Raw genomic sequence first — 24,978 nt, 5'->3', positions numbered from 1 at the left:
ATTAATTTGTGTGTTCTAGTGTTTTCGTAGTTTTAGTTGTATTTTACAGGAAATTGCACTCTTGGAGCATTTTCCCGGGCTTTATTGGATCGACTACGGAAGCTAGAAGGACACGACCACTTTTGGAGCCCAAGATCGGTGAGAGCCGGTGATTAAGGGCTCGGTAATTTGGATCACGAGGCATTTGGACCAAGTATTCGAGACCCGGGAGGAAATATGGATTGGGCCGAGAAATCTAGCCCAATCGAAGTTCAAGCCTCGAAGATGAAGACCGGGCCCGATCGGGCAAGCATACGCCCGATCGGGCGGCTGCGCGCATAAGTGCCCTCAAGGAAAAGGCGCGCCCGATCGGGTGAGCTTAGCTCGATCGGGCGCGGCACATCAGTGAAGGGCGCGTGTTTTCTTAGGACCTGATTAAGTTTAGTTTTAATTCTTGTTTTAGGAGAGGTTTATATACGTTTTTCGTACGGAATAATTACTTACCTTCTTTCCTTAGACTTTCTCTCTCTGCTTAGTATTTTTCTCTCTCTAAAATTCTCTCTAAACTCTTGTTCTTAATACTTCCTTTAATTCCAGATTTATTTTGGTACAATTTCTTCCCTTTTTAATTTCAGCTATTTTAATTGTTTTCTTGATTATGCTTTTAATTATTTACTTGATTGGTTTAGTTGTGATGATTAGTGAGTAGTTCCATTCTAGGATTTTTGGGGATCCATAATTAATATGAAGGGATAGTTTGTTATTATTGATTGTTGATATTGCATGATAATTTCCTATTGAATTGTTTTAATTCTTTGCAATTAGATTATGAATCGAGCAGATGTAATTTGATTGTGGATGTTTAGCAATATTGAATTGATGAATCGAGCAGATGTTGATTTAATATTAAAGGCTATTTTTAATAGGAACTTAGGTCTAGTAAATTGCGAGAGCCTGTTAGATCTATGTTGACTAATAAATTGCGAAAGCCTGTTAATCATATTATCTATGCATTGTTAATTATTAATTACTTCGTTCTATCCCGGAATATTAATTATTGGTGAACCTGTGACCCTAGGTTTCCTTATTATTGATTCTTTTCTCCCTAAACTTATTCTTCGTAGTATAGAATTCATACTTAAAAATATTGGTTACTTAGATAATTTAGAGTATAATAATTAATTAGAATTAAAAAGGCATGTTTCGCTGTGGAGTTCGACCCTACTTCCCTATCTACCTTAGTTAGTGATTTAGGTAATTATTTTTGATTAGGGGATACGACTTTACCCTGTCAGGGCTAAACACCTTTTCTATGTTTTGTTGGATTAGAAAAGCAATATTATCTTTCCCTGTAATCCAATCGTCTGTATCGTTACATAAAGTAACAATTTCCCTTCTCTTCTTCCGTTGCTTGACTCGGTTGAACATCATGGAAGTAGGCTTGTCACCAAACTTCACCCACCTATCATTAAGTCGTTGCCGCCAATACAAAAAATCAACCTTGCACTAAGGAACCAACCTATTCACCGAGGTAACGAAATTAACCCATCCGACACCGAGGCTACATCATCTTCTTGGTGTAGCAGCTTTGATGTGACTTGGCGCCAATTGACCCTCATGTTCGTTTTTTGTCCAAGCACCATTTTTGCTTTATTTCTAAATCCCTTCAAATGCTTGGCTAGCATAAGCATGCACAAACCCTACTTCAACATGTCATATTTCCGAAGCAAAACTTTTAATTTTCGGATTATTCAAACACTAACTTTCAAGTTAATTAGTAAGGTCTATTTGATTTTAGGGTCGTAGGATCCGTATTGTAAAGGATGACGGCATGATCTGAAACAAATTACAGGCTTGTGAAAAACTCGACCTTTTGGAAACTCATTAAACCAATTCGTGAGTTTCAGTATGAGAAGCAAGTTCTTATCATACAATATTCTAATTAGAGATTGTAGGAATGAGAAAAGAAGCATGAAATTCCAAGTTTAATGTTTCTTCTGATTTATACTAACAAAGTCATTTGCTACAATCATTTATAAACTCATTTTTATAACCACTAGTACAACAATCCACTTTGAAAGTTAAATGAATGGTCATGTGAAATCAAACACTAAATAATAAAAATTATATATAATTAGGATTTTTCACATTTGCTACCACCTAAAACACCTCACTTCAGATTTGCTACCGTTTTAAAAAAAAATTTAACTTTGCTACCACCCTAAACAGAGTTTGTTAGAAATTACTACCCATGCCATACACCGTTACAATTTCCGGCAGTGGGGCCGAACCACCGTCCAGCCACCCCACTACCACCCCCTCCCCCCTGCCTGCGGCCGATGCCCAAAACAACGGCCGACGCCGGCAACCCCACCTCCCTTTCCCCCACCCACGAAGCTAACCCCCCTCCCTTTCCCCCACCACAAAGCCAACCCCCACTCCCTTTCCCCCACCCACCTAAGCCAACCACCACCAAATTCAGCCTCCTTCCCCGTTACCTCCAGCAGCCACCAATTCGCACCCACCCGCAACACCAGCTCCGCCACCAATTTCGCAGCCCCTCCTCAATTCGCAGCCACCATTTCGCAGAAGCCTGCAACACCACCACAGCCACCAAATTCGCAAACCCCCAATTCACAAACCCTAAACCACCAAATTCGCAAACCCTTAATTCACAAACCCTCAATTCATTTGGGTGGCTTGAGGTTTAGGGTTAGGGGTGGTTTCGGGTTTAGGGTTCGATTCCGGTGGGGTAACGGCGGGGAGGGGGGCTGATTTCGGTGGGGGACGGCTTCGTGGGTGGTGGGGTTGGTTTCGTGGGTGAGGGATAGGGAGGGGGGTTGGCTTAATGGGTGGGGAAAAGGGAGGGGGTGAGGTTGCCGCCGGCCGAATCTTTTAGCGCCGGCCGCCGGCAGGGGGAAGGGTGGCAGACTGGCAGTTGAGGGGATGGGGGTCGGTGGCAGTGGGGTGGCTGGGTTGTTTTTTTTTTATTTTTTTAATAAACTTAAGAAACTTAACGGAAATCCTAACGGATTCCGTTAAGTGGTAGTGATATCTAACAAACTCTAATTTAGGCGGTAGCAAAGTAAAAAAAAATTTAAAACGGTAGCAAATTTAAAGCTAGGTGTTTTAGGTGGTAGCAAATGCGAAAAAATCCATATAATTATTCGAAGGGAAAAAATATAAGTAGTGTAAATAAAAACACATTGGTTGAGAGTTCCGTCTTTGATATCAATTTCTCGAAATCATTATTTACATAGTCCACATGAACTATACTATAGTTATTTATAAAGTAATAAATTACATGAAACTTCTCATATATTGTATTCTTTCATAAAGATTTAGTAATACATACCCTCTGCCTTTCAATGGAGTATTTGTTGTTGATTTTAGACCACAAATCATGTCGGGGCCTATAGCTTGGTTTCTTAATCTTGTCAAGACTTTTGAATATGACTAAATACCCAAATGTATGTCAAATGATAACTTCTTTGCTGAAATCCCCATGTAAAGGCAAAGCCACGAACATTCATAATGTAATAAACAGTAAACAATTTGATGCGATCTTATTTGTCAAATGCACAAAATCTTGGTTTTAGATATACCTGCATGATTTCAGATATACAAATCAATACAGTACTATTAAACTTATCTTAATTGAATACAAGTATTTCATTGATCTTCCAATCTTGTAGGTCCAGGGAAAAGGTTGTTTTTGGCCTCTTCAAGAACACCACTAAAAAAACTAGCCCTATACTTCCCATCATCATATATAACAGTCTTCATAAGCATAAATGCATAAGTTTTTGACATATATGCCTAGAGTTATAAATTTAGTGTTACTAAACATTAGGTTTAATAACACGTACTCTTGACCTTTCAATGGGACAGCTCTAGTCGATTTTAGGACACAAACTATGGTAGAAGCTGCAACTTGATTTCGTAGCCTCGTCAAAAGTTTTGAGTAGCAATTCATACCTATACGCAGGTCGAATGCAGGGTGCTAAAAATCTCTGATAGTTGCATGCATTCATTTTGATCTTTTTCTTGTTGCATGCCCTTTGATGACAAAACCATCACCAATATCTCCCCCATATCCATCTTCATATTCATCAATTCACAATGTCAGTTATTTTTGAAAAATAAAAATAATTTGGCTTTAATACCTTTGTAAAGATTTTTTTTTTTTTTTTTTTTTTCTAGCTTTGCATTTCTAAGACTTGAAACTAATGGGTGGTGCTACTATTATCAAGGCATTCCCTTTTGTTAGAAAACATGTACCATTACAGAAACAAAAGAAACATTAATATCTATTAGGGGTGTCAATTCGGTTAAACAGTTCGGGTTTGGGTTGGGTTTATCAGTTTCGGGTTATAACGGGTCGGTTTATAACGGATTAAAATAATAAGCGGGTCGGTTTGGGTCGGTTTTGAAAATTATCGGGTCAGTTCGGTTTGGTTTTTTTAATTGCAGTTTCTATTCGGATCGGGTCCTTATCGGGTCGGGTTCTAGTCGGTTCGGGTCATAATCAATTTAGGTTGAATTGGGTCGGTTTGAAAACGGGTTTAGCCCATTTAATGTGGGTTTCGGTTAAAAACAGTTCGGGTCTTAATCAGGACGGGTCGTAATTGGTTTGGGTCATAATCAGTTTGGGTTTAACTGGGTCGGTTCGAAAATGGGTTTCGGTTCAAAATAGATCGGGTGAAATCGGGTCCAACCATTATTGTTTCGGTTATAATCGGTTTAGATTGAACTTGGTTGGTTTGAAAACGAGTTTACCCAATTTGAAACGGGTTTCTAATCAAAATCATATCGGGTTAAAATTGAGTTGGATGATTATCGAGTCGAATTAGTCAGATAATGGGTAGGAACGAGTCATGTTATAATCAAGTCAAGTCATAAATAAGTTGGGTTTATCGAGTAGTGGGTTGAAACAGATTATATCATAAACATATTGGGTAACAGGTTGTAAATGACTCAGTCATAACGGGTTACGGGTTTTAAACGGTTTGGTCATAACGGGCTACGGGTCGTAAACGGTTCGGTCACAACGGGTTACGGATTATAAACGGTTCGGTCACAACGGGTTACGGGTTGGAACGATTTAGGTTTATCGGATTTTTATCGGGTTTTAACGGTTTTCGGTTTAAAACGGGTCGGGTTACTATCGGGTTTAAACGTAATCGGTTTGGGTTGCTTTCAGTTTCGGGTTGTAACGGTTTGGCTTGATAACGGGTCGGGTTAGTAACAATTTGCACAAATTCGGTTTAGTTCAGTTTCGGTTTGGAAAAAATTGGGTCGGGTCAGTTTTCGATTTCCAAAAAACGGGTTTTAAACAGTTCAGTTCCTTTTCGGATCGGTTCGAAACAGTCGGGTTTAACGGTTCGGATCAGAAACTGACAGCTCTAATATCTATATAAGAATGCTCATTCTTATCTAGATTACGAGTGTTTTTTTTTTCCTTTGATTGTATATTGTTATTACTATTATCAATTAAGTTTGATGTAAATTATAAAAAACAATAATAAGGAATAACATTCCGTGTTGCACTGCAGTAGGTAAGAATAAAAACATTATGTCACATCTAATTCCATTACAAGAAAGTGCATCTTCTTTATATATAGCCTAGCATTGTTTTATTTTTCTTAATTATCAAATTGCATATCAAGCTAGCCGAGTTTTATAAGAAAACCTAAAGAAATATATAGTGTCATGTTACGACTAAAGTGGTTCTCTTCATTCATACTAATATATATAGCATGTTATTGTTTTTTAGTTTTCTTATCAAATTCTATATCAAGATCACTGACAAACTTAGTAATATTTTCAAGTGGGTTTATACATACTAATTCTAATTAAACTTAAATACGTTTATTATACTATTTTTTGTACGCATATTGTACAAACATTGTACATATATTATTATTATATATATAAATATATGTAATTAAATTTGGGTAACTTATATTTGTCGATCGAATGCGTAGATTGTTTGTCCAAGATAAGTAATTTAACTGTCTTCTCTTCTTATTATAATTGAATAATGTAGCAAACTCTTACAAAAGTGAGTTAATAAGTGGGGTCAATTTATCCCGACCTATTATCTTAAACATGGCTTTGAATATTTTCAAGATATCCAAATTTTATAAGAAAACCTTAAAAAGCATTAAAAAAAAATGAGTTACGACTAACATAAAGTTGTTTTTTTTAATTTTTTTTTAATTTTATAACCAAGAGTGATGAGGATGAGGCTGAATTGTGAAGTTCTATTTAAGTCAGTGCAAGTTAATATAATTATTGTAATACAAGTAATAATGTTAAGCAATGACACGTTTGGTAAGTGGTCATAATAACATGTTTATGTCTAATAGAAGTTTTGTGTGCGGTACTAATTCAGTATAATAAGCAACAAAATATTGTTGTTGATGACGATGATGTTGTGCTAATTTGTCAAAGGTGTATTGTAATTTCCAATTGTTAAATGAAAGCACAATTTATGTACTTTCTTGTAGGCCTTCGATTTCAAACAATTTATGTATTGATCACACACAATATAATATGTCATCTATACTTAGACATTTTAATTTACACTCTATGTAGGCTAGGTAGTTCTGGTTCAAAAACCTTTTCTACCATATTTTGTAGATTTAAACACATATATACACATTTGGGTGCAGGATACGGTTGAGGTTGATTTTTAACTCATTTGATTTTTTTTTTTTTTTCTTTTCTCATTTAAATATTCTTAAATAATCAATAAACATTAAATGTGCATACTCTAATTTTTGTGTATCATGTGCCTTTGTGTATATAAAATAAAAAATTTCAAGTTTAACTTGATTGGTAATATGGTTTCCTTCCCTTCTCTCTCTCTCTTTTTTTTTTTTTTTTTTTTTTTTTTTTTTTTTTTTTTTTTTTTTTTTTTTTTTTTTTTTAACTTGGGGAATTAGAGAAGAAGGCTATTGCAAATCATGAAGTACTAACATCCATTTAGCAAATGTGTTACTGGTTTTAAACCATGCTAGTTGTTGTCTTTGTTAATGCTAAGTTAATTACCATTATTACTCCGTACTTATTTGGTCCAAATCCATTTTGGCTTTTTTTTTTTTTTTTTATTTTTTTTATTTTGTTATTTCTTTATTGCCCAATCTCTACAATAGTGTTGTCCTTGATTAAAAAGACACGTATGAATGACATTTATTTAAGATTTTAAGGCCATTCAATTATTGTCCTTTTTTTTGTTTAGTACTCCGTACTTCAGTTGAGTATCAATTGATCCACGTTTTTCTTCCAGTAATAAGTTTTTTTTTTTTTTAATTTTCTATAGCTAGTTCAATGAACGTAGTAAACTAGTAATGTTTATCCTTACTATGAGATAAGTTTGTGGACTAAATTAATTGACGAGGACATTTAAAAAAAAAATAAAGTCATCAACAACTAAACATTGGACCGGCTATAAAACGAGTTTTCTCAATACAACTCATCAACCCAGCTTCATACAAGAAAATAATTCCGTGTACCTTAGGATCAAATTTCGTCTACATAAAAAAAATAAAAAAAATACAATTCCTCATAGTAAGAAGTCCGAGATGACCAAAAACATGAAAGTTGGTCAAGTGCTATTATTCATGGTTGCCATTGTTGTGGTAGGCACCATGACACAACCAACTTTGGCAGTGCGCCGAACTCCGCTCACCACAAACACCATACAACAGAATCCCCTCTCAAACATCATGCTCGAAACGGTAAACGACGGAGCTGCTGGTTGGTGCCAGCAAAGGAACGAAATCTGTAACGCTTACCTTAAGTGTTGTCCAGACCTTGTATGCTACACTCGTGGAACTTGTGGGGATCTGGTCTAACCATGAGCCGTCTACATCACCGCCACCGCCGCTGCTGTTGACGTGAACAAATTTATAGAATGTATGTTGTTTAAGAAAAATATATGATGTTTAAGTTAATAATGAAGCTAAATGGTTATGCCATGCTTGTCAATGTAATGCATGTAGCGAAACAAATAAGGCCAAGCCATATTATGTTATTATTGTTGTATTGAATTTTGTTATTGGATTGTCATACCACTCAAACGCAAACTTTAGCTTGTGCTCTACATATATTAAAACACTAAAATGTATACAAAGTGAATTTATATTTTATCTCACAATTTTCATATTTAGTAAAACACTAAAGTGGTCTAATCGGGTCGATTATGTTCGAATCTGATATCATCGAGTCAAAATTATTCTTTTAAATCGGGTTGGGTCGGGTCAAGTCAAATTAGGATTGGATCAAATTCGGGTCATGGTCTATCGAGTCCAAGTCGGATATGGGTCGGGTCAACTTCAGATCAGTTCATGTTCGATTCGGATAAAATTCGAACCAATTTCAAAACGGGTTTGACCGGGTTAATTTCAAGTCATATAAATTTGGGGCGAATTGATTTTGGTTCGGTCAAGTTCGGTTTGATTAAGATAAGGTTGATTCAATATTTGGCCAATACCGTACCGATTCAAATCCTTTCTATATTTGTCTATATTTTGGTCAAGTTGATCAAATTCAATATACAAATAGATCATTTTTCAGCTAGAGTAGCTATTGAATATAATTTTTACCTTATTATTGGGTAGATATCAAGTCATTCATGTGTAATTTCTCATATTGCGTGGTTAATTATTATGAAATGCAAAGAAGTAGTTTTCTCATTTAATAATTCTTGTGGAACTTTTATCTTAGAGCCAAGTGTAAATTGAATAATTATCGATGACTTATCATATCTACATACATAAGTGAGACGATTAGTAATGAACTAGTGATAAATTGACAGATTGATAGTCGCATATGGTGATGATATACAAAAAAGAATGTCCTTTGCTTAAGGTACTACTCTTTAATTGTTTAATCTTATGAGGCTACCAGTATTATTAGTTTGCTTTATTACTAATTCAAACATTTGTATAAGATATTTGTTAGAGTTTTAAACTTTCTAAATTTATAATAATTAGTAAATTTTTAATTATATAGTAGTATAGGAACTTTTAAAAAAAGGGTTAATAATAGGTTATGTTTATAATTATGGCCGGGTTAAAATCTGATCGGGTTAATATTTGTTCATGTTAAAGCAGATCGGATTAAATCGGTTATTTGTCAGGTGATTTTCGAATCAGGTTGCATTCAAGTCGAGTCAAATCTGTTGGGTTCGGGTTGAGTTCAAGTCGGGTCAAATCGGTGCCGGGTTAAGTTGTTAAATTCGAATTTGGAATAAGTTCAGGCCGGTCATAGTGACAGGGCCGGTAAAGTCGTATCCCCTAATCAAAAATAATTACCTAAGTCCTCTAACTAAAGTAGATAGGGAAGTAGGGTCGAACTCCACAGGGAAACAAGTCTTTCTACTCCTAATTAATTATTATAACCTAAATTATCAAAGTAACCAATATTGTTGTAAATCATACGTTCACTAATAAACAATATTCCAGGGCAAATCATAATAAGCAATCATCAAGCATTGATTAATCAGATTATAAAGGGCTTTCGCTACGTATTATAATCACAGAGTTAATTTACCGGTATTAAATCTCATCTGTCGAATCTCGATTTAACCATTTATAAATTAGTCCGCCTATTGAAACTAAGCCTAAACATCAATTCTCATCTGTCGAATCTCGAATTAATATTGCTAAACTCATACAATTAAATCTGGCCAAACCTAATTGCATAGCATTGAATCAATCAAAAGGAAATTAACCAAGCATTGATAATCAACAATCACAAATTTACCCCTTCATATTATTTATTAGATCTCCATAAACCCTAGAAATAAAACTACTCAAACATCATCATAACTAAACTAATCAAATGAATAAAGCAAAACATAATCAAAGAAGTAAATAAAATAAATGAAATTAAAGGAGAAGAAATTGTTACCAAAAGAAATCTGGATTAATGAAAGTAATTAAGAACAAAGTTGAGAGAGAAATTAAGAGAGAGAAAATATCCTAAGTAGAGAGAGAAAGTCTAAGAAAAAAGGTAATCATAATTTACGTACATAATTCGTACTTAAACATTCCTCAAAACAAAAATTAAAACAAAACTAATCAGCTCTAAAAAAAACACGCGTCCGCCTTTTTGCTCTGCCCACTGTTGGTGTGCCGCGCCCGATCGAGCTTACGCTCACCTGATCAGGCGCGCTTCTTCCTTGAAGGTGCTTATGCGCGCATCCGCCCGATCGGGCATATGCTTGCCCAATCGGGCCCGGCTTCTTCTTCGAGGCTTGGATTTTTTATTGGGCTCGATTCCTCGGCCCAATCCGGATTTCCTCATCGGGTCTTGATTAATTGATCCAATAGCCCCGGTATCACATACCGAGCCCTTAATCACCGACTCTCACCGATCCTGGGCTTCAAGAGTGGTCGTGTCCTTCTACCTTCCGTAGTTGATCCATGAAAACTCGGGAAATGCTCCAAAAGTGCAATTTCCTGTAAAACTCAACTAAAACTACGAAAACACTAGAAAACACAAATTAGTAATAAAAGTGGCCCTAAAGAGCCAAAAACACTACTAATTATGACCGTGGGACGGGGGTAAAACACTATATAAACTGGATATATCACATAGATCGGATTTGGATCCTCAATTTCTTAAGTTAAATCGGATCGTTTATAGTTCGAAACAAATGTTTTTTTTGGATCGATTCGGCTTTGACATCTCTACTTACAATAGACCATTTTGTACATGTGATCAAAAATTGAGAGAGAAATTAAGAGCATAGCCATTAGTTGCCCTTTTGTAGTGGGCATGAGGAGAGAGAAGATGAAATAATATTTAAAAAATAAAATTTCATCCATTTTGGAGAGAGAAATGCCATGAACTGGTCATGGACATGATCTTTGGCAAAAAGTAGGCTGATAGTATTTTATTTTTTTTAATTTTCTTTTTAGTTATTTAGTACAAGTATAATTAAGAAAATATTTATGACCAGGGTAAGTAGTGGGCAACCAATGAGAATATATGGGTATAAGTGAGTATGAGAATTAGACATAAATGAAATAAAATAGAGAGATATGAATTCAATATTTGACGACCACCATTGGCTTGGGCAACCAATGGCTTTGCTCTATGAGGACATAGCCTCACTTCTTTATGATGTAGGCCCATTTCTGTACCGTTGTTACATGGATGCATTTTATTAACTTTATTTTTTTCAACACACGATTTTGACCATTAGTCTTTATTTATATACTTTGTATTAATTATATATGAAAAATTTATAAAATTTAATTACAATTTTAAAAATATATTAAGACTAATTTAATAGTAATGACATGTAAATATGTACTTGTATATAATTTTGTTGTGTCTTATAATTGACCAAGACTATACTACCTCCGGTTCTTATTACTTGCAATAAAGGGTTATTATTTGTGAGACATAAAATATTTCTATATTGCGAGTAATAAAAACCGGAGGTAGTAATTAAAGTATGAAGACCATTCATCTTAATTGAAAAAACTGTAGCTACACGTTAAACAAAGATGGACATATTTCTTGATAACTGGAGCATCAAAGATGGCTTGTGTGTGTGATTTTTTTTAAAAAAAAAAATAAAATTAATTCATTAATAAAATAGCATACGAGTATACAACATCTATAGAGAAGATTTACAATCATCGACTTATATTTGAAAACTCGATAGTCTTTGCAATCTCGCACAATTTTTCATGGACGAAACAATTTCATTTAACGAGAATCCATTAGATCTATTATTATGAATTTAAAATTAAGAAATTTCTTCTATCCTAGAAAAGAGGAGATAAATCTTATCTTTTGCAAGAGATCGAAAAACATTATCTTTCATATAAGATTGAAAACCTTTTTTCGAGGGCTCAGAAGGAGAAAACATTATTGTAAACTTAAAACACAAATGAAAGTAAAAAAGAAAACTTTTTATTATAAGATTTGGGGCTTTGTACGAGTGAAACCTCTTCAAAAATCAACAGTTGAGGATAGGGTTTATAAGAGAGGACGGAGGAGTAATTGGTAACATAAGATAGCTTGTGTTTATTTCTCACTTTGTAAGGATTAAGGAATAATGGGTATTAGGCCCTGTTTGATTCACCTTAAAAAATTTCAGTTCAGTAAAAATAATTTAAGTTCAGTAAAAATAATTTCAATTCAGTAAAATTAAATTCAATTCAGTAAAAATAAGTTCAGTTCAGTAAAAATAATTTCAGTTCAGCAAAATTAAGGTGAATCAAACAGGGCCTTAGGGGTGTTCATAAATCGGTCCGGACCAAAAAAATGGACCGGACCACCCCGGACCGAATTAATCGGTCCGGTCTTCGGGTCTTGAAATTCATTTTTCCGGTCTTCGGTCCGGTCCGGTCTAAAACCCTATAAAAATCGGTTTTGGACCGGACCGGTTTTTTTTATTAAAAATATGTGTGAAACCTTAAATAAGGGTTAAAATTATCCTTAATAAGCTTAGAACACTTTAAATTTATAAGCTTTTTCGCACTAAACATACAAAAAAAGACGTAAAAATGACGTTACAACATAGTTTTTCCAATACTTTTTTTTTTGTGTTTTCCTAAACTTTGTAAAAATTTAGTATTCTTTTAAAAACAATTCGTAAATCGGTCCAAAGTGGTCCGTTCTGGGTTTTGGACCGATTCTTTCGGTCCGATCCGGGTTTGATCCTAACTTAATCGGTCCGGTCTTCGGTTCTTAAAATTCTAATTTTCGGTTTTCGGTCCAATCCGGGTCGGTCCGGTCTTGGACCGAACAGCCCTAATGGGTATGGCCTACTAGTCTTACATTTTAGGTAGAAAATGGCGAATAGAATAGTAGGCTAATATGTCTAGGGGAATTTTTCCTAAATTTAATACGTGTCAGACTTTCTTAACTTTTATAAATATTCAAAATTATGGTTAATTGGCTAATAAGATGTGTTAACCATAAAATTCAATACGGAAACATTGTCAACTTAATCCATACTAGTATACTACATGTCTATAAGATAGTAGGGAGAAAATGGAATGTTAAACTATAAAAACGACCCTTTTATATAGAGTCATATCAAGAATATTAAACTAATGAAGATGATAGTTATAAAATATTCTACGAGATTTTGAAGATAATATCTCATATTGTTTTATATTATTTCCTTATTTACATATGTGTAACCTCTAAAATTTAACGAAATTTCAATGTGATGATATATGAAGACAAAACTTAAATAAGTCGTCGTTATGATTAACCTCATTACTAACATGGCTTCAGATGGAGCTCAATTATTAGGTTGATTTTTAAATACTAACTTGGTTTGCCCTTGTCTAATTTAATGAGATTACTTATGTACCTAATAAGGTTAGCTAATTTAATTATTACAATCATTTCGTTTTTTTAATCACATTGCATCTACAAATTGAACTGTAATTTATTTTTATTTTTTTTAAAAAAATACTGACAGGGACGAATATAGTACGAGTAGAATTTTTTAACCAATTCACATGTTAGTGTTTGAAATATATTATTTTTAACTCGTGGTCCAAAGTCCATTTAATTATATATATGTGTACTACATTAGTTAAAATAATTCATTGACCAAAATAATGTGGAGTAATAATTGAACCAAACTTATCTAGAAAAGGTCCTACTTAAAATATTTTATTACGCAACCAAGTAGAGTGTTGGATTTAACAAGAGTAAGAAAATCAACACTTGAATCTGTCGTTCACATGCATATATATATATATATATTATATACAGATAAGGTTTATTACAAAAAAATGGTTTTGTAGTTATCTATAAGCTAAGACTCTAAGAGCACAGTAGACCTTATATTTTGTTAGTATTTCTTAACAATGATTTAGATAATTATTAAGATTAATGTTTATAACTTGGAAAAGAACACGTTGATCCTAGCTAACAATAATTATTTGCATGTAGATAGGCTAATTTAAAAATAATTGGGGTTTGAATGATATGAAATTAATTCTCGTACCTTTTGATCTGAGTGTAGGTCGTACACATCATTGAAAAAGAGAGTCTACTTCAAATAAATCCAAAGACTTTTCATCTAGCCTAAAACTAAAAAATTATACGCACTAAGAGAAAGTAATGCTTAATATTTTTATTTATCATCAATCCGTGACACTCATTTGAAAATGTTATACTTCAATGCAACACCAACCTACATTCAATTTGCTTTAGGTACAGGCAACATGCATCACATCTGTCACCAAAAAAGAAATTCACTTTAAAAGTTCAAATAGATTTCATCCCAAAATCATTTGATCGATAATAGTAGGAGTAGGATATAAATGACCCAATATTAGGTTTGTGCATGTTCGTGGATAGGAATTCCCTTATCAATTTTGTTTTTACGAATTAACTTAATAGAATCTTTCGGCTTACATAATAGCATAATGATCTCGTAATACATATCAAATGCATAGTACTCCATTAAATTAACATTATTATCATTATGTATTGTTGTTGACACTTACTTGTACTCGTGATCCTCGTGTTTAATCATGAAGTTTCTGAATTAATAAGTTCCTTATTCCTTAGCAAGTTGATCTATTTGCCTATTTAAGAAGATTTAGCTACACATTAGACCTTGTCTTTCACTAAATTATCAAACATTAGTTACCACTCATTTTCTTCATCATCCAACGCCCCAATATTTACGTAAGTTTCTTTATCCCAAATTCCCAACTATACATGTTTCGTTTTGTGTGCTTTGTTCAATTTGGAGCTAACTTTAATCATTAATAATTATGCATTGATTGATCAGTGTATATATACTTTTAACTACGTACTATGTATACGATATCGTGTTGTTATCAACAGCTTATGCAATAATTTCGATCTTTACTTGCTTGAATAAAATGATGGTGAAATTATTCAAATGTCTATTTTTTCATTTGTAGAAAACTGTTTTTTCTGGCCTAATTCTTTAATCTATATTGTACTCCGTATGCATATTTCATATTCATGGTTTTTATTTTGGATGGGTAATTAAAAAGTGGGTAGCTTAAAATTATTATGGCCTTTTTACATGATTTTTGAAACTTAAAATAATTCTACCAATTAGATGTTACTCGTATTAAAATTTTATGACTTGAAAATAATAATTTTTACATATTTAAGTATATATTTCCAATAATTTTTTTATTTTTTTATGAGTTGAAGAACAAGTAATATAATAAAGCTAAGCCTTACATACATTACTTTTATTTAGTACCTTTTCTAAGATGGCCTTATGTTTTTCGTTAAAAAAATAAAAACTCGATCGATCTGTATGACTGCATCATCATATTTTAATTTTTCAATTAATGTATACCGTCACAATTAGTGTACATGTTATCATATTATTTTACAAGATATCATACAATCAAAGTAACATGTGGTAGCTAGGGCCTAGGGGAATTCAGTATAATTAAATTATTACGTACTTAACTAATTAAGTATATGTGCATATAATATGCTCCGTAATTATTATACAGGTAAGGAAACAAGAAAAAAAAAAAATGAAGTTGCTGGCAGCACCATTATCGGTTATTATATGGTGGTGCATGATGGTGATGATGGCGGTTGTTCCACCGTTAACAACAGCGCAAGACGGAGAAACCCTAGCCTACAGCACTGTAACATTTGAACTAACAAACGGTGTTACAGGCTACTCAAGTTTTCTAACAAGATTGCGCAATCAAGTAGAAGCCCCAACTAGGGCTTGCACCTTACAATCAACTCGAAACCCCCCTTTAACAGGAGCCGAATATGTCTTAGTAGACCTCAAAATTAGTAACACGCAATGGGTGACCTTAGGAATAGATGCCAAAGATTTATATGTATGGGCTTATCAAGACAACGTCAAATACAATGGAAAGTACCGAGCCAATTTCCTTAGTGACGCTCCTCAGGCTGCTAAGGACCGCCTTTTCCCAGGATCAACTAAAAGAACCACTAGATTCGGAGGTAACTATAACAGCCTAGAGCCGGCTGCTGGTACAACTCGAAAGAACCTTGTACTAGGAATACAAAACCTAGACGGGGCCATTAGAAATGTGTACAATAAACAAGAGAGTGAACTAAACAAGGGCACGAATGAGGCTAGGTTTTTTCTTATCGCGATCCAAATGGTTCCAGAGGCAGCACGGTTCAAATTTATGGAGCAAGCAATAGTTAGGGGGGATAATACCGATTCCTTCAAAAAGAAAATGGTGGCTTTTCAGAATAATTGGGATCCGATTTCTCAAGCTATACATAAAGCAGAAGCAGCAACACCTAAATGCGTTACTATTACACCAACTCTTATAATAAGTAACGTTGATTACCGGCAGGAGGTGAATAGAGTAGACGAAATAAAAAACGACATGGGGCTCCTCAAGTACAAGTCTAGCACCCTTAGTGTTATTTTGGACGATGATATATAGTCGGAGTCTTGCAATCTGCACTTGTGTAATGTTAAAATGGCTGCCTTCCTTAGCTTATAATAACACATCAAAATAATAATGCTCTAATCTTGTACATATTATGGCTTCATTAGCCGACTTTAGAGACAAGCATGTATCATATATACCTCTACTACTCCGATCCGTAGCTTCTTACGGATCGGAGTATATGAATAAATAATCATGCGTGTACTTGTATTAATGTACCAATAACCAAGATCCATGTAATGTTAAGCCTCATTGTCGTTGCCTAAAAATAATATTTCAATTAATCCTTATTCAATAATACTGATTTCAATGTCAATAATTTTAATTTTCAAATGACAAATACATCGGTAAACATTGTTTATTTATCATCTCAATAAACATTATTTCATTCCATATTCAATAAATGACAAGAATCATCGATGGTATAATGATATGGATCTAAGTAGACCTAACAAAAATAACAAAGATAGATCCTAACTCTCGCATAAATCGAGTGTTTCTTGTCAAAATTAGTCAACAAGATGCCAAAAATGTGCGATTATGTGTTTGGCTTGATTCCCTCAAAAGCTCATCAAACAAAATTCTTATCATTCAACTCATCAATCTCTGAAATTTATAAGACTTACATTGATCCCATTGCATGCGAACCAGGATTTTAAAAGATAATACTTATGCTAAAGTAATTCCTAAGAATTCCTCAAAAAAAAAAAAGTAATTCCTAAGAAAGTAATTAAAATAATTATATTTTCCTAAAACTAATCTAAATAAATAACTAAATCTTTTAACCATGCGTAACTTTGGATTGACGCCACTCAATCTCTGTTAGATTGATTCAAAGTAACTAGCTATATTTTAGGTGAATTTGTTAAATGTCATTGATAAGTTAGAGTCTTTAGGAGTAAATGGTTAGTGGCTAATTACGTGGGAGTAGTCATTGTTACTGTTAGTGGAGTCATGCATAGTGGGTTAGTTAGATAAGATCATGCTCCTAATTATTAGCTTTAGGTTGTTATTCCATATGCTATTTATATTCAAGCATCTCTGTATTCTCGTAGTGTAGCAGTGAGTTAATAAAATCAGTTTTTTGTTTATCTCAATTAATATTATTTCACTTGAGTCTTAGTTTCAACAATCTCATGGTTGATAGATAACTCAAAGAAAGTACGTCATAATTAAAATGCATTTGATTTTGCATGATTCAAAAATAATATACTACATTGAGTCTTCAAGGAAAGGATAATCAGTGTAGCCAACAACGGGATCAGAAGTATAAAAAGTCTCTCGATGGTAGTGATTAAGAGGTGCATTAAGCTCAAATCTTCTAGGCAAATCCGGGTTAGCTATATTGTCTTTCATAAACTGATCAATAAGGTATCCATGAGCACCATGGATTTCAACACCGTCAAATCCTGAAAATTCAAGTTTATATATATATATATAAGAGCGTCAAACTTTTAATCTCATACGTACGAAATTTTTCTTTGTGGAGTTACTATATATATAGTCCATACTTACCAGCTTCTATTGCATTTCTAGCGGCAAGTCTGAAATCATTTACAAGTGAAGGTATTTCATCAACTCTAAGCCGCCTTGGGGGAGAGAATTGATCAGTTTCAATGTTGTTGCCTCGAAGTTGAGGTGACAGAGTCTTATCAGTGGATGAGATTGGAGCTTCCCCGTTTGGTTGATAATCTATGATTTGCAACAACAAATAATTAAATTGGTAATTTTTTACTAAGGGAAGTTAGATAGATTAAGAAATTCCAAATTTAAGAGAAAAACAAGAATCACAAAAGGCATAAAATAGACTTATTATTAACAACAATTTTACATACTCCCTCCGTCACACAATAGCTGACACAATAATTTGAAGGCAAGTACGTACCTCGACTGGAAACTCGTCCAACATGCCAGAGTAGACAGAAAAATACACCTCCCTTTGCCTCAATTTGTTGTTTCGTCCATATACCAGCAGGCGTGTATGGATACCTATACAGGCCGATTGAGAGAGTATTTGAACAATTTTTTTAAAATGTAGTTAACATATATATTGAATGAAGGTAAAGATATATAGAATTAGGAGCCTCAAGCATACCCTTGAGCAGTTTCAGAAACTCCAGTTGCTTCAGATATGAGCAAACCTCCTTTTGAAGTCCGTTGAGAGTAATATAAAATCGCATGTGCTTGAGGTATGTTTCCATAAGACCTTGATCTTGTAAGTGGTGGTAAAACAACCCTAAAATTTAGACATGATATTTAAGATTAATATGTCTATAACTTGGAAGGAAGGCCACTATTATCAACACATACATATTATAAAACGAGCATTGCTATCTTATGATCTATCGTTCATGAATGATATACATGGCATAAATAAAGGGAGGTGTTAAATACCGCCAACAAAAAATATCAAAACCGCCAACTTTTTAAGCAAAATGACGTTATTGCCCTTACTAAAATACTAAACCCAAACCCATCTTTCTCCTCTTTCTTTTTTCTCTCTCATCAACAACCCCTCAAGATCCCCAAAAACAGCCACCACCACCACCACCACCACAGAGACAACCAACGTACCAGTCAGCGGCGTTCAAGAGGTGGTGGCTCGTACATGGGTGACGGTGGTTGACGGTGGGGACATGGCTGGAAACCGGGGAAGGAGGTAAATTTTCCGATTAGCTTTTTGTTTTGAATTTAAGTTTTTTTAAAAAAAAAAAAATCCGGTGGCTGATAACCGGCGCTCAAAATCGGTTGACCGCCACCGGTAACCGACCATCAAAACCGGTTGACCGTGATGGTCAATCGGTTTGACCGCCGGTTACCGGTGGCGGCCAACCGGTTTTGAGCGTCGTTAGCCAGCAATTTTTTTTTAAAAAAAGAATTATTTTTTTTTATTCAAAACTTATTCTAATTAATTGTTATTATTATTACAAAATAATTGTAATTAATTTTATTACTATTGTTGTAGATAATTATATTGATTAACTGTTATTATTCTTGGCAATCTGGTGTAGATGGTGGTGGTTGACGCGGTGGTTGTGGGTTTGTAGTGGTCGACATGGTGGCGTGGGTGGTACCGGTGGTGTGATTGGTGGTGGTTGATGTGGTTGCTTAAGAAGTGGTGGATGGAAATCATGGAATGAAGTTAAGAGAAAGAATATGGGGAAGATTTTAGTAAGGGCAATGTTGTCCCTTTACTTGAAATGTTGGCGGTTTGATAAATTTTGTTGGCGGTATTTAGCAATTCACTAAATAAAACAATCTTTAATTTGTAGGGAATTAAAAGTCAAATCGTTAGCAAGATGAGGAACAATTCACGACTCTTTATTATTGAAGCTAAGATTAAAGCGTTTAACTAACCTTTAAGCAAGCTAATGAGAAACATCAATATCAATATCAATCAATATCAACATGTTGTTTTGTCATGTGTCACTTATTTTTCCATTTGGCATATGATGTGTCGCCAAATCATAGCATACTATATATAATTGAAAAACTTCATGCGTGCCGGAGTGCCGGACGCCGTCAAGCCGCCTGAGTTCCCGTCTTCCCCTGCGGCCCTGCTGGCTGCTGGCCTGCTGCTCTGTGCCTCTGACCTCGGCTCTGTTAGATCTGGATTTCAAAAGGTAAGTAAATATTCCTAAGTAATTGTTAATATGTTATTAATCTTTATTAATTACTAATTGCTATTTGCTTATTGTTTATTAAATTATTGTTATGTATAATGTATGAATCAATGAATGTTTGACGAATTCTATTTGCTGCTTCACTGTTTCACTGTTTGACAAAGAAAGGCCAAGACTTTAATCTAATTAATTACAATTACTAATTGTTGTTTCACTGTTTGTTGCTAATTGATAATTTGCTATTTGCTAATTGATAATTTGCTTATAAGTTTGTTGCTTATTGTTTACTTTAAGTGGGCAGTGATTTTTCTTCAAAAAAAAAAAAAAAAAGTGGGCAGTGATTCAATTATACTTTTTTTAATTCCCTTTTATATTAACTAATTTGCCTTAGCGCATTTTGAACTTAGTGTCATAGTGTACGTTGTCGGTTGTGCTACCCCTCCCCCAAAATCCTGGATCCGCCACTGTCTATTATAGTGAGATAATTTCATTTTTTGCAAATATGAAATTGGAGTAATCAACACATTGGTAGTACAGTGATAGTGAGGTCATATTAACACAGTGACAGCCGATTGAAAGCATATGTGAATTGAGTTTGATATATGCTTGCTTGGTTGATATTATAAAAGCGGAACAAATTCATATTTATGCTTGCATCCCTACTGTGGACTCGCTTCTTACTTGTTATAAACCAAAATACTAGCTAGTCAGGAGGATATATGGTGGGTTAGTTTCATATCTTCCATAAACATGATGATGACAGTTTATCTTAAATTATACAAGACAATGTAAAATAAACATGAAAAAATACAAGACAATGTAAAATATCATTCTTCAACGCACATTAACAAGGAGAGATCTCTAATACTAGTAACTGACTTAGCATGTTGCTGGCATACTAGTCGTAATCAATGTGTGGCTATCTTCTATTAAATTGTCTTAGTTCATTACTTATCATCTCATTTTTGTAGATACATCATACAATAAGTCATCATTGTTAATTCGGTTTTAATTTGAGTTAAAGATTAAAAAGACACAAGAACCGATTTAGTGAGAAATGTAATATATACATGTAAGTTTTATTGTCACTATATGAAAAAGGAAAATTTAGAAAAAATAATCCCAACTTTGTCTAATTTACGTAGAATAATCCCAACTTTTGAAAATACTGGAATAATCCGAACTTTATGGGGTCTTGTATTTCTTCAATCCCTACAGGTCAGTTTACCTTCTATTGCAGGTAAATGTCCTACGTGGCATTATTTTATTTTTTTTCCTTTATTTCTTATATGACTTGGACCCTTTTTTGACTTGACTTTAATTTCCCAAATATCTTCCCCTTTTATTTAACGGTCACAATTCTTATTCTCCCTATTCTCTTCTCCTCTCCCTGTTGTTCCCCTGTTCCAGTTACGAGGTGGTCTTACTAATCATGGCTAGTGGTTCATACGGTTCGTCATCAAACTCAAGGGGTGGAGGTTGTTATTCAAAAACAAAGTGTAGTTGCGGGTTGGATGCGGTGGTGCAAACTGTGAAAAAGGGGCATAACATTGGTTCGAAGTTTTACGGGTGTCCTAAATGGTCGGTAAGTCAATAAATATTGTAGTTTTAATTGTTTGGAGTTGTAATTTGATATTAATTGAGTTTAATTATAGTTGTGGTAAAATTCATAATCAGGGTTTTGCTGTAGATTTGTTAATTAAGAGTTTTGTGCAGGATACAAATTGCAATTTCATGAAGTGGATTGAAGCAAGCAATGAGGATGAGCTGCGATTTCAAATATTTGAGAAGGATACAACTATAGCAGAGATGGAGTTTCAGAAGACATTTTTGGAAGAAAAGGTGAAGAAATTACAAGGGAGGAAGGAGAAACTAGAGGAAGAAGTGAAACAATTGACAAGGGAAGTTGGCCAGCTTAGGATTGAGCTCATGCATTGTTCAAGGGCAGAATCAAATTTCTCTAGGACTTTGATTTTTGTTTGTATTTTTGTTGGGATTATGGTTGTGTATTTGAAGTAGGAGTATGCTGATGTTGGTTGGTTTGTATTGAAGACATGTACCCAATTAATCCTATGAAATGAAATCAGTTTAAGCTTTATGTGCAAAGTAGCAAAGAACAACACTTCATAAACACATGACATATATTGCCATTGCCATAATCATTCCAAAATTACATAATGTTCACATAATTCCCACAGCCATACAAAATGGCGTAATACTGACTGCAATATTGTTTGCAACAACAAAATACTGGTCCTTCTAATGTAAACAGCCACATATACTGGCATAATTGTTTGCAACAACAAAAAACAAAAGATTAACAGACATAGGCCCCTTCTAATTAGGCTGATTGTTCAAAGTTGACTGCTGACTTGATTGGCTTCCCATAACTAGGTAATTCAATGCTCCTTGATTTACTGACATAGTCCTATCACCTCTGCTGCTGGTCCTATGGCTTGGAGCCCCCCTTCTGACATGTGACATAGAAAAGGCAAAGTAAAGTTACAAATTGATAAAACCTATAATTGCAAAGAATGACTCAATCATTATAATCAGATCACACAATACACACATTGGTTATTACAGAACCATCTTCTCCAAAGAATACTCCAACTCCCACTGGAATATTTGATCTTCCCCTACCTCTGCCTCCACCACCTCTACCTCCACCACCTCTGATTCCCCTGCCTCTGCTTCCCTGGCCTCTACCACCAGTAGAGTCTCCACTAACAGCAGCAGTTTGGTGTGATTGGCCTCTCCCAGTAGGAGGTTGTGCACCTGCAGCAGATTGGCCTCTCCTAGCACCAGAATGAGCACCTCTAGACCCTCTTCCTCCTCTTATAGATCTCCCACCTCTCCCTAGCTGTGTAGGTTGAGCAGACATTGAAAGGTGAGTAGTATCAGCACTCTGTTGTTGGTGAGATGGCTGACCATCGGCCCTTGGCCTTCCCCTGCCCCTTTTAGCTGGTGGTTCAGGTTGCACAATGTTCCCCTTCTCTGGACATCTTCTTTTATTATGACCTTTCACTTTACACAGTGAGCAAGTCATTTCCACACCTGTTTTGGTCAACACTCCAGGCTTTTTTGGGTTCTCATATGGGTCCTTAACCCTTTTCTTTCTTGGCCTTCCTGGCACAATTTTAATGGCTGGAGGCTGCAAGTGGCAAGTGACCTTAGGCCAGTATCTTTCACCAACTAAAGGTGGAATTGAGCCTGGTTTAAATGGCATTACACACTAATGAGAATGCTGAATAATTGTAGTAAACTGAAAAATACAGAGTTGAATTATTTACTGTCAGTTACCTGTATAGGCTTTCATGTAGGTTTCCTTGGTGTAACAGGGGTGCACAAATTCTTCTGCTTCTCTGTTTAGGAAGAAGATGCAGGCAATGGCATGCCTACATGGAATACCTAGCATATCCCACTTCTTGCAAGTACAACTCATTTCCTCCAAATTTACAACAACTTGATCTTGGCAATATGTGACATTAAATAATTGCATTGATGATGGGAGCACCTCACACTTTGAAGCTTTGTCCTTTTCTTGATTAAGCTTGCTCTGGATCCTTAGACAGATAACAGATGTCCATTTCTCCATTAGCTGCCTTTTCTGAACCAATCTTTGCATCAAACTTGTTCTGATATCCTCAAGCATGTATAGAAGGTGCTTTGTCCTTGCATTTATAATATAGCCGTTGAAGGTTTCAGCTATATTACTTGTAATTGCATTTGTGTTTAATGGCTGTGCTCAGAAATGCTCTGCAAAAGACACTTGGGTTGTAGGCTTTGAAAGCTAGTGCAGCTTCTTCATTGATCTCTGTTAACTCAGCAAGTGCTTCCTCATAGTCAGCCTGGTTGTAGGACTTTGCAATCTTCCAAAACTGCAGTTTAAATTCATCACCCCTGTATGTTTTGGACCAGTTTGCATAGATATGCCTGGCGCAATGTCTATGTTCTGCTTTAGGCAGAACAGATGACACACCAGTCAAGATAGCCTGCAGTACAACAACATTACCATCAACTTAAACTCATACAAACATAAAAAAAATACAACTAGGATTACAATTTTCATTACCTGATGTTCATCACTGATGATTGTTAGTCCATCACCATCACCAAGCTCCAAGGCTGATTGCAAATGCTTCAGAAACCACTCCCAACTTAAGAGATTCTCCCCCTCAGTTACACCCCATGCCACAGGGAACATCTGGTCATTAGAGTCCCTCCCTACAGCAACAAGGAGCTGGCCTCCCAAAAATTTTTTAAGGAAACAGGCATCTACAGCCAACACCCTTCTGCATCCCTCAATCCACCCTTTAGCCAACCCCTCAAAGCAAATAAACAACCTCTGAAATACTGGGGGTGGTTGCTTGGGCATGACAGTCACTAATTCAGAGTGGGAACCAGGGCTACAACTCTCCAGTGCAGCCAAATACCCCCCTACTTTCTGGTAATGCTCAAACATTGAGCCATGCAACAGTTTGTGAGCTGCATATTTCACCCTATATGCAAACTCCCTAGGTACTAACACCTTGTATGCTCTTCTAATGCAATCAACTATTTCTTTGGCTGGCCAGTGGGGTCTGGTTTTAAACACATCAAGGAATTGTTGTGCAACCCACTTGTCTTTCATTTGCCTGTTCTTCTTCATTGTTCTATTGCAAGTATGCTGTCCACAAACTCTCTTGACTATGTATGAAGCCTTTCTAGAATGCCATGATGCATATATGTAAAAAGGACAGTCACCAATACACTTAACACCCAACCTCTGTTGCCTATTCTTGTTCCCAATAGTGAAGGTCAAATTTTTCCCCTGAACAACAGCATACTTGGCAACTGCCTGTCTGAAGTCTTCCCTTTTTGCAAACCTGTATCCAACTTTCCATTCAAACTGAGAGAAATCAGAATCTGGATTCACTAACAAAGATGCTCTC

General features: G+C 35.0%; 2 protein-coding genes across 2 annotated transcripts; one reads left to right on the top strand and one right to left on the bottom strand.

The window, feature by feature from the left end:
- Positions 1-15,509: 15,509 nt before the first annotated feature.
- LOC145559245 (antiviral protein MAP-like) lies at positions 15,510-16,415 on the top strand. The gene has a single exon (XM_081620683.1). The coding sequence runs from the start codon at positions 15,510-15,512 to the stop codon at positions 16,413-16,415; it is 906 nt and encodes a 301-aa protein (XP_081476809.1).
- A 1,218-nt stretch (positions 16,416-17,633) lies between these two features.
- Positions 17,634-18,662, bottom strand: LOC145559244 (putative 12-oxophytodienoate reductase 11; the record flags this gene model as incomplete). Its single annotated transcript, XM_081620682.1, has 4 exons — positions 17,634-17,830; positions 17,937-18,113; positions 18,307-18,410; positions 18,517-18,662. Coding segments are annotated over 4 exons (624 nt in total), but the record flags the coding sequence as incomplete, so codon positions are not given.
- Positions 18,663-24,978: the final 6,316 nt, after the last annotated feature.

Source organism: Chenopodium album, chromosome 9, assembly GCF_948465745.1.
Source record: "Chenopodium album chromosome 9, dcCheAlbu1.1, whole genome shotgun sequence".
NCBI classification, from domain to species: Eukaryota; Viridiplantae; Streptophyta; class Magnoliopsida; order Caryophyllales; family Amaranthaceae; genus Chenopodium; species Chenopodium album.
Note: the sequence above shows the minus strand (reverse complement) of the source record. Positions and strands in the feature narration are given on the sequence as shown.